We start from the raw sequence: 10613 nt of genomic DNA on the forward strand, positions 1-10613 counted from the left end.
ATCTTATGTCTTCCTCTGCCCACCATCTTTCTTTTTCTTTTTCTTTTTTTCCTCTTTTCCTGTCATTCCGATCACTTTAGGCTCTGCCACCAGGAGCCATGCAACAGCTACCAAAGAGACCGACCCTGGAGAAGACTAACGGCGCGGCTGCCGTCTTCAACCCCAGCATGTTCCACTACCAGCAGGCATTGGCCAGCATGCAGCTGCAGCAGCCAGCGTTCATTCCCACAGGTGAGTTCACTCAGACAGATGATCTCCCCCTCAGCTGTGCTCTAATATCACCATATTCCTGTAATAGTTTGGCTTGCATACATACAGCACTTTAAAGACAAAGTGCCTGGCTAGATGAGGACTTGAGCACTTTTCTGCTTGCCATCTCTCTCCCTGTAGGCCCACTTGCTCTCTTTATCTCGTAGTAGTCCACCCTATGCACGTCAAGCTAATTAGTCCCATGATGCATACAGTCCTGCGTCTCCTCATGCACCTGCACCTGAGCATTAGCTACTCTTTTTCTGATGCTGCACTGCACTATTTTCACTGTTCTCACATAATCAGTAAAAAAGCTAGATTGTATTTTGCCTAAATGGATGTAGCAGCGACTCTTCTGCCTTATACAGAGGATAGTTACAGTACGTTTGCCACCCAGCAGAGAGTTTTAAAGACCTGGTGAAATCCAAGTAGGAGCTCTGTGGCTTTTAATCGAAGTCTATAGAGTGCTGCAGTGATTGACATATTTATGTAGGCCAACCTGTAAGTTAGCATCACCCTGCTTCCCATGACAAAAGCTCAATAGGATTTTTTAATTGGTTTGGAAATATTGCAGTAAATAAGTTCCGTGAGCAACAATGATATACAGGTACATCTCAATAAATTAGAATGTCGTGGAAAAGTTAATTTATTTCAGTAATTCAACTCAAATTGTGAAACTTGTGTATTAAATAAATCCAATGCACACAGACTGAAGTAGTTTAAGTCTTTGGTTCTTTTAATTGTGATGATTTTGGCTCACATTTAACATGTTAAATGTTTGATTCTCAACAAATTAGAAAACTTCATAAGACCAATAAAAAAAAAAAAAACATTTTTAGTGAATTGTTGGCCTTTTGGAAAGTATGTTCTTATACTGTATATGTACTCAGTACTTGGTAGGGGCTCCCTTTGCTTTAATTACTGCCTCAATTCGGCGTGGCATGGAGGTGATCAGTTTGTGGCACTGCTGAGGTGGTGTGGAAGCCTAGGTTTCTTTGACAGTGGCCTTCAGCTCATCTGCATTTTTTGGTCTCTTGTTTCTCATTTTCCTCTTGACAATACCCCATAGATTCTCTCTGGGGTTCAGGTCTGGTGAGTTTTCTGGCCAGTCAAGCACACCAACACCATGGTAATTTAACCAACTTTTGGTGCTTTTGGCAGTGTGGGCAGGTGCCAAATCCTGCTGGAAAATGAAATCAGCATCTTCAAAAAGCTGGTCAGCAGAAGGAAGCATGATGTGCTCCAAAATTTCTTGGTAAACGGGTGCAGTGACTTTGTTTTTCAAAAAACACAATGGACCAACACCAACAGATGACATTGCACCCCAAATCATCACAGACTGTGGAAACTTAACACTGGACTGCAAGCAACTTGGGCTTTGAGCTTCTCCACCCTTCCTCGAGACTCTAGGACCTTGGCTTCCAAATGAAATACAAAAACTTGCTCTCATCTGAAAAGAGGACTTTGGACCACTGGGCAACAGTCCAGTTCTTCTTCTCTTTAGCCCAGGTAAGACACCTCTGACGTTGTCTGTGGTTCAGGAGTGGCTTAACAAGAGGAATACGACAACTGTAGCCAAATTCCTTGACACGTCTGTGTGTGGTGGCTCTTGATGACTTGACCCCAGTCCGTTCCTTGTGAAGTTCACTCAAATTCTTGAATTGATTTTGCTTGACTATCCTCATAAGGCTGTGGTTCTCTCAGTTGGTTGTGCATCTTTTTCTTCCACACTTTTTCTTTCCACTTAACTTTCTGTTAACATGCTTGGATACAGCACTCTGTGAACAGTCAGCTTCTTTGGCAATGCATGTTTGTGGCTTACCCTCCTTGTGAAGGGTGTCAATGATTGTCTTCTAGACAACTGTCAGATCAGCAGTCTTCCCCATGATTGTGTAGCCTAGTGAACCAAACTGAGAGACCATTTTAAAGGCTCAGGAAACCTTTGCAGGTGTTTTGAGTTTATTAGCTGATTGGCATGTCACCATATTCTATTTTGTTGAGATAGTGAATTGGTTTATTTTTGTTAAATGTGAGCCAAAATCATCACAATTAAAAGAACCAAAGACTTAAACTACTTCAGTCTGTGTGCATTTAATTTATTTAATACACAAGTTTCACAATTTGAGTTGAATTACTGAAATTAACTTTTCCACAACATTCTAACTCTAATTTATTGAGATGCACCTGTATGATCCTTGTTCATCATGATAATCGACAGAAATGAAGACAGCTTTTATGAATTTTTAAGTGTAAATACAATCACCAGAACTGAAAAGCTAAACATATGCTGCATAAATGAACTTTATCAGGATGATGCAACTGGATGTGCTAAAGTCCTAAGTAGTTTCTTGGTTTTGGCCTACTAAAATATGTCAACCCTGCAGCACTCGATTACTTTTAAGACTACCTACATGCTAGTGCTTTCTATAAGATAACAAAACTAACTGATATATGCTTTTAAAATGAACAGTCCTTCTCTTCTGTGAAAATGAAGCAAACAAAATTGATGACTCATTTTGTACTACACAGATTTTTTTTCCAGTAAGATGCTCCCTAGATTGAAAATCTTTCACCTGCCATTGACTAACATGACAGTGTAGCAAATAATGTTTCACAGCTATGACGTAAACTATGTTATATTGGCAGTACAAAAAATACCCCACCTCAACATTTTGTTTCAGTAACAGATACATCAACTCAGGAAAGTTGTCTTTATAAGCAACATGAAATCAAAATAGGCCCTTTTAACTTTTTAAATAAATGTTTTGTGCTTGATTATGCAGTGCATGTTATTTTAAAGCAAGAAAGTAGTTTTCTCTGCTTATAAAATAGCTTTTTACTATTGACATAACAATAGCTGTATCATAACCTAACTAATAGATTTTTGCACCTTCCTTATTCAGTCAAATCCTGATGGATGAAATGAAGCCCAGTCCTAGATTTTAGCTGAATTTTCTGTTTAACTACAATATAAGGCACATTTCGAAATGTAAATGTGTTGTGAATGCTGTTGCAAAAATCAAGCCGAACTTCTTAGCATTAGGCTAATCAGATGACAAGACAAGAAAGCATATCAGCACAACAACAAATTGGCGTCCAGGTTAACATCCCCTTCCTGATTAGGACCTTTCCACCAGCGTGATTCATTTCCTCTTGGTTTCTCCCTGCTCTGTGTCCTTGTCTCCATCTCGCCACCATGTTGCCCATAATGACGGTCATCTCTCTTTCGTTGTGTCACTAACTCTGAAGTTGTTTTGTCTTGTTCTCATTCTGCTTTCACTCCCCCTTCTCCACATCTCTTCCACTCCTCCATCCTCCTCGGTCTCTCTTCTCCTGGGCTCTTTGTGCATGGTGTTGCAGGCTCCGTATTCTGCATGGCTCCATCTGGAGGCATTGGTAGGTCACTTCCCAGTATTTTTTGGATCAGCCGATACCTTACAGCAACATCTCAGATATGTGACAGACAGGAAGGTGATTCACGATAATAACTCCCAGCAGGCCCAGCCGTGTATCATGTGGTGTTTCTTCAGCTGTCTACACTTTTTTTTTTTGTTTGTTTAAATTTTTGTTTTGGTTCAGTTTGGTCTTTCTTTGGTTTGGTTTATTGTTTGGTTTGGTGTTGTGTTTTGATTCGATTTGGTTTAGGTTGGATGTTCTTTGGTTTAGTTTGGTGTTTTTTTTTTTTTTTTTTTTGTTAAAACTTACCATCCTTTCATTTTTTTCAAGGTTAGTTTTGTTTTGATTTTTGTTTTTAGTTTTGGTTTGGTTAGGTTTAGTTTGGTTTTTCTTTGGTTTGGTGTTTTTTGGTTTGGTTTGGTGTTTTGTTTTTGTTTGATTTGGTTTAGGTTGGGTTTTCTTTGGTTTGGTGTTTTGTTTTTTGTTAAAACTTACCATCCTTTAATTTTTTTCATGTTTTGTTTTGATTTTTTTTAGTTTAGTTTAGTTTGTTTTGGTTAGGTTTAGTTTGGTGTTTTAGTTTGGTTTTTCTTTGGTTTGGTTTGGTTTAGGTTTTTTTTTTTTTTTTTTTTTTTTGTTTTTTTTTTTGTTTTTTTTTTTTTTGGTTTAGGTTGGTTTTTCTTTGGTTTGGTGTTTTGATTTGATTTTATTTGATTTGGTTTAGGTTGGGTTTTCTTTGGTTTGGTATTTTGTTTTGGTTTTTTGTTAAAACTTACCATCCTTTAATTTTTTTCATGTTTTGTTTTTATTTTTGTTTTGGTTTGGTTCGATTAGGTTTAGTTTGGTTTTTCTTTGGTTTGGTGTTTTGTGTTGGTTTGGTTTTTCTTTGTTTTTGTGTGGTTAAGATTGGTTTTTCTTTGGTTTGGTTTGGTGTTTTGTTTTATTTTTGTTAAAACTTACCGTCCCTCAATTTTTGCTACTTTTCACATGCCTATTATGCATTGATTTCATTGTTTTACACTTGTCCCAGACAGGCATTCAATCCAAAATATGACATTTCATCATAAAATTAAAAAATATATAAATTATTACATTTCACAAGTATGGTTAATCTAAACAAAGAAATACTATAAACCTTTATAAATATATTACCATGGACCATTTCCATTCTAAATAATTGTGGAAATAATTATGAATCATTAACACATTATGACTGCATTGTTTACTAATTAAATAAATAAAAGTAAGAAATAATAAAAAAAAAATTAAAAAAAAAAAAAAAAAAAATTAAATCAAAGTAAATGACAAAGACAGCTTAACAAGTGCACCTCACACAGTCATTTTCCTCATTAGGTCTCAAACTAGAGGCCCAAACCTGTCCTGTCCGTCACTGCGTTTACACCCAACCTGTCTGCTTTCACTGCTTCTTATCATTTGCTCATTATTTCGGCTTGTCGTATGTGTTTGTGCATGCATGTGTGTGGTGGTTTTGTGTGCAGCTGACGGCACAGTGCGGGCACAAACAAGCAAGGCCAAAAGCCTTCAGAGAGACTCATTAAGACTGGTTCCTTTTTCTTTGTACCCTTTCCTTCTCATCCTCTCCTTTCCCTCACCCCCTAAAATCTATTATAGGCATTTTCAAACCCCCAGGCCCAATGACAGATGGCCGCTGGGAGAGGCGGGACTGGACCAGCTGCAGGGCCCCCCAAAGCCGTTACCTGTTAGGGCCTGGACATACTGGTGAGGGTAGAGTCTAGGTCCCCTCCCCTCACAAACACACATACACTCACCATTTACCTACTTAGAAAGGTAGAAATCACCCATCATGTTTCTGCTCACTTTCAGTGTTAATATTCCCAAACTAAGTTTAGCAGAAATGCAGTTGCACACACATTTCCATGCCCATAGATGAACAGCGATCTTTTTTTTTTTTAGCTAGCCAAGTTAAATTTGTCCTTAAAAGTCATTTAGCTGGATAACAATCCGATCAAAACACTAGATCTGTGCTGAACCAGTGAGTGTGCCAGTGTGTGCCTGTGTGCATGTCTGTATTTTTAATTTTTATGACATTATTTGACATCTGTGATGCACTTGCTGTGTACATATCATGCTGTGTTAATTAGTAGTTTTCCCTATAATATGACCTTTATCTCTTTATCTTTAGCTTACAGGTGTTTTAGAATGATTATGTCATTCATTATCAGGTTAACTCAAAACCAAAGAAGTAAAGTGTCATATTATTTTAAGGCAATATTTGAATGGGAAAGAACTGCATAGTTACATTCCCCTTCTTTTCCCCAATCTGTATATTTATCCATTCTCCGGCCCCCATCAAAATATGACAGTCAGACGTTCCTGTCTGTTCCAAATGTGTGTGATTTTGATGACGGCCATGTTTTTATTTTACCCATTAGAGGTTGCCTAATAGTTTTATCTAAATGTCATGGTGATCGGATAAAACTCTCTAAGCTAATACGTAATGAAACAAAATGTTTTTAAGTTCTGTTTGCATGCTTGTTCTTAAGTGAATACATCATCTTTGCAGTACATGAAGACGTTGTTGCCATGACTCAGCCTAATCCTCTGGCATATTATGTCATGGTACTCATAACATTCCTCCTCCCCTCCACCTTCCCCCTTCCCCTGTTTCTTGTCTGACTCGCCTGAAAAAAGTTCCCATGATGCACGGTGCCACCACTTCCACTGTTTCGTCGGGTACTACGACAGTAGTCAATGTTCCTTTTGCTGAATCAGCCACCTCCAACCAGGTTTGCCCCTTCATTTTGGCCTCTCGTTTTTACAGCTGTAAGGCACCCGACTCTGGTCCATAGACAATAATAATTTTATGTTTTTAATAAATAAAAAACTTTAACAAAACACTTGAAAATTTAAATGTCTGAAGGTGTGATCCGAGTAAAGAGAATGTTAATGAAATTGTTCTCTGATTCTAAATGGCAGAACATGACGACCTTGAGTCATTGAGTTCTCTATGGACCAGTGTGGAGCCTCTTTACCTCTTTAGCACAATGTCCCAGTTTCACCATGTGTCTGTGTGTGTGTGTTCACATCTCTGTCGCTCTGTTTCAGTGTCTTCGCTGTATTTGAGAGAAAACAGCTACATTTAAAGCGATAGTGCGCCCAAAAATGAAATTTCTGTCATTAATTACTTACCCTCATGTCATTACATACCTGTATGCTGTTTTTTTTTTTTTTTTTTTCATGGAATACATTAGACATTAATAATGAATCATTAGCCAACTCTTTCCATACAACAACAGGTTATAATGACCAGATTAAGGGGGAAAAAGTATAAGTATATAAAGTTATAGGTAGCCAGTACAATTTTAATCCAAGTCTTCTGAAGTTAAATGATAGTTTATATGAAGAGATAATCAGTTCTTTTCAATTAATTGTTTGATTAGATTCCCAAATGACTTAATTTGACTTAATTATTATTTTGAATGTATTTATTTTTGAATTCTTTTAATGAATGAGTTGAATTATTGATTAATGAATTGGTGCAATTAGTTCAGTTCAACGGATGGATTTAATTTAATATTTTGTTGTTAGTTTTTTTTTCTGTAATTTTGAAGATTAACAAATGTAGTCATTATGACCTGTCATTGTATGAAATAAAAGATGCAATGATACTTCAAAACAAACTGCTTTTTGCGCTCCACAGAAGAATTAAAATTTGGAACAACATGACAGTGAGTAAATGATGACAGATTTATTTTATTTATTTTTGAACAAATTATCCGCTTAAGTGGTAAAGCTCAAAAGTTCATTGTCTTTTCTACCCCCTTCACCGTGTTTTAAGAAGTTTGCACTGGAGCAAGTTGTTTCTGTGGCTCACATTAGAGTGAGATGGTATATGTGTCCTCTGCGTTTTTCTGTGAGTGTTTTTAGATGACAGTTCTCTGAATTTTTGTTTGTCTTTTCTTCTTCATTGTTTGAATTCAGAATGCATAATGTAAGGAAAAAGAGTTCACCATTTAGTCTGTTCAGTTAATGTGTTCTGCAGAATCATAGGCAACCAATAAGCTTGACCAAACTTTTTGCAGAAAGGACATGTTTTGCTTGCCTCCTCATTTCTTGAAGAGCTACATTGTGGATTGTTTACAGGGTTCCTACACAGTATGGAAAAGTATGAAATTGATTTTAGTCATTTCCACATCTGGATATGTATGGAAAAAAAGAAAATAGACTATTGAAAAAGTTTGTGTTTTCCAGACTTGCCCCATTCTGTTTTTCATGGAAGTGTGAAAACGTGTCAAACATAATCCTATATTTTTAGCTCAGCTGAATTATGAATATCTAGATTCACTGTTGCCCCTGTGCTTGGTGTATTTGTGAGTGTCAAAGGTTTCTATTTACAATGTGTTTTTGAAGCGTTGAGCATTGTAGCGAATCACAGCCATGTCCATTGAGCACATGTACACAATGACTAGACATACTGTATATTTAGGTTAAGAATCCACTAAATACTGCTCAAAACGCTCAAATATTTATTCAGTGCATGCTTTAAAGTTCACAAATCCGTTCATTATAATTAACATCATTGTTTTATTTTTAATGCTCAATTGGAAAAAAGTTTTTTTTTCATGCTGCTAAGTACACACTGCAAATTACCGTAATCTTATTTAAATACGGGATTGAATTCGAAATTGCGACACTTGTCACATTGATAACTATAGCAGCGGATGGGACAAACAAAATCTGAAAAAATGATCTTGAAGTGTAAATAAAGACTGATAGACTTGTCCCTTGGTCTATATAATGAGTTTCTTTTCTCTTCATTTTATTGCTAGCTTTTTACTTGACGTTTTTAAAGCAATGTTTAATTAACTGAAAAACATAGAATAATACATTAAAGCATTGAGTTTTAATGTGTAATTTACTTATTAGCATTAATAATGAACTAATTTATTTAATATTTGTAATTTTTGAATAGTTAAATAATATAGTTAAGTAGTTTCAGTAGTTTTTGCTATGGTACCGAGAACCAGGAAATTTTACTGATATTGGTACCGACTACAGACATTTTGGTGATACTAGTTTTTGCTTTTTTGATAATTGTTTTTTTAATTTTTTATTTTTAAATATTTAATATGGTCCAAAAAATCAACGGAGAAGTCTGGAATTGGAAATTGTGTAGGAACCCTGTGTTTCGCATTATGTAAGCTGCAAAATGTTCAGTGTGGTTTTCAGCTCTAGTTTAGCATCTAATGGTTATTCTGGAGTACAGGTATAGACCAATAATGTTGCGCAGACCTGAGATGTCAGCTCTCATTTCCTGCTTCGCTTGCATTTTGCTGAAATACATCTTGCAAAATTACGATTGTGGAATTGCAGGTCTGTGCCCACCGTCTCAAGATAACTAATGCAATATGGCACATTATTTATTCATTCACTTGTAATTATTTTTCTCATTTTCGAAATGAAATGCTGGTTTGATGTTCCAGTAGATAAGATAAGAATTGACTATATTCTCTTTGCATATTGCTTGTTTGACCGTAAGAGGTTCATCTCCTTATCTCTGGGTTGTTTGTACCTGTCTTCCAGTAGACGCCGCCGAGGTACTGAGCGCCGACCCCATCGACCTCCAGTGCGTTCCCATAGAGGCCCATTTCTGTCCCGTTCCTAAACTCCTGGTGGCTGCACCAATGCCGCTGAATCCAGTAAGCCTCTCCCACAATCCCACAACCTAATCAGGCCCATCTCTCATGCAACATGTGCCCCAACAACAGAAAAATGAATGCAACAAAACGTGTGCCTAATCAGTACGTCCTTAACGGGCAATACATTCATCTTCATATCAGAGATTCCCACTTCATTTGACGTCAACAGAGGTTTGTTGATATTGAAACAGGCAATACTTAAGCTTGGACCTACAACTGTTTAAGGAAGCATGCCAACTCGATGCAAGGAGACGTAAGGAGCGTGCGGATGCTGAATCAGAAGACAGAGCGCTCTCGTAACTCACAGCCATATGAATACATGCAAACCAATTAGCTGAGAAGAATGAATTCTCTGGAGATGAACATTAGATCCGACTTATCTAATGTACGGTAAGAGGTGGAGTCGTTGCAGATCATCAGCAGACAGAATGTGAAAACCCAGAGTGTGTGAGAGCGGCACCTAATGCTAATGATATTTTACATAGTTGTGGTGGTGGTAATTTCTTTCACATTTAATTACGATTAATGAACGTGGCACGTTTTATTTCATGTTTACATTTCAAAATGTGGAAAAAAAGGTTATTTAAAAATTATTTGTAAGATAATCTGATAATGATACTGATTTAGGTTTTTTGTTAAGAGGTTTTCAAAATGTCGTTGTTCGTGCCTTTGAGTTACAAGTTTGTGGACGTCTTTTTCCCCCAGTTATTCTGTACTCAACTGACTCACATTTTATCATAGACTCAGAGAGTATACCTGTGTAGCCTTTCAGAATCAATGTGTCGTTCCTTCGTCTACTTAGGGATGTGTGTTGTTGTGAGGTTTTCTTGAAAGAGTATTATTTATTTAATGACTGTCCAACAGGCTAAAACTGGTCTACTGAGATAAGTGTTACTGTTCATGCCTGAAGTATCTCACTTCACATTTCAAGCTCCACATCGAGACGGTCAAACAGAAGATTGGTTCACGTACTCATACCTCCGTTTTAAAAATAGAACTGCCTTAAGCAGACTAAATATGAGCACTTCCTGTTGCACAGTGTGATGCACACTGAAATGTAAGGTCTGATTGCAGGCCTTCTGTATGTATAAGAAGATTTTACCTGGACTTTATTTTTATTCCATCTGGTCTTCATTCTTTAATGTTTTCTTGCATATATTCCTTAACTATCGCCGAATGTCCTGGATATTCAAATGCTTTAAAAAAAATAGTCATGTTTATTTGCTTTTTAGATTATTAGCATATAACATTTCTTTGATTACTGGTGAATTTCATGAGAACAGTCAC

At 36.8% G+C, this 10613-nt stretch overlaps 1 protein-coding gene across 1 annotated transcript in view; it reads left to right on the plus strand.

The window, feature by feature from the left end:
- The window catches only part of LOC109102141 (muscleblind-like protein 3), a 40503-nt gene extending 29890 nt beyond the window's left edge, over nucleotides 1–10613 (plus strand). The window contains exons 6-9 of the mRNA XM_042770302.1: nucleotides 81–231; nucleotides 3610–3645; nucleotides 6319–6413; nucleotides 9214–10613. Coding sequence (XP_042626236.1) covers nucleotides 81–231; nucleotides 3610–3645; nucleotides 6319–6413; nucleotides 9214–9231 — 300 coding nt within the window. The 3' untranslated portion in view covers nucleotides 9232–10613. The remainder of the gene's footprint in view (nucleotides 1–80; nucleotides 232–3609; nucleotides 3646–6318; nucleotides 6414–9213) is intronic.

This window comes from Cyprinus carpio, chromosome A14 (genome assembly GCF_018340385.1).
Source record: "Cyprinus carpio isolate SPL01 chromosome A14, ASM1834038v1, whole genome shotgun sequence".
In the NCBI taxonomy this organism is placed as follows: domain Eukaryota; kingdom Metazoa; phylum Chordata; class Actinopteri; order Cypriniformes; family Cyprinidae; genus Cyprinus; species Cyprinus carpio.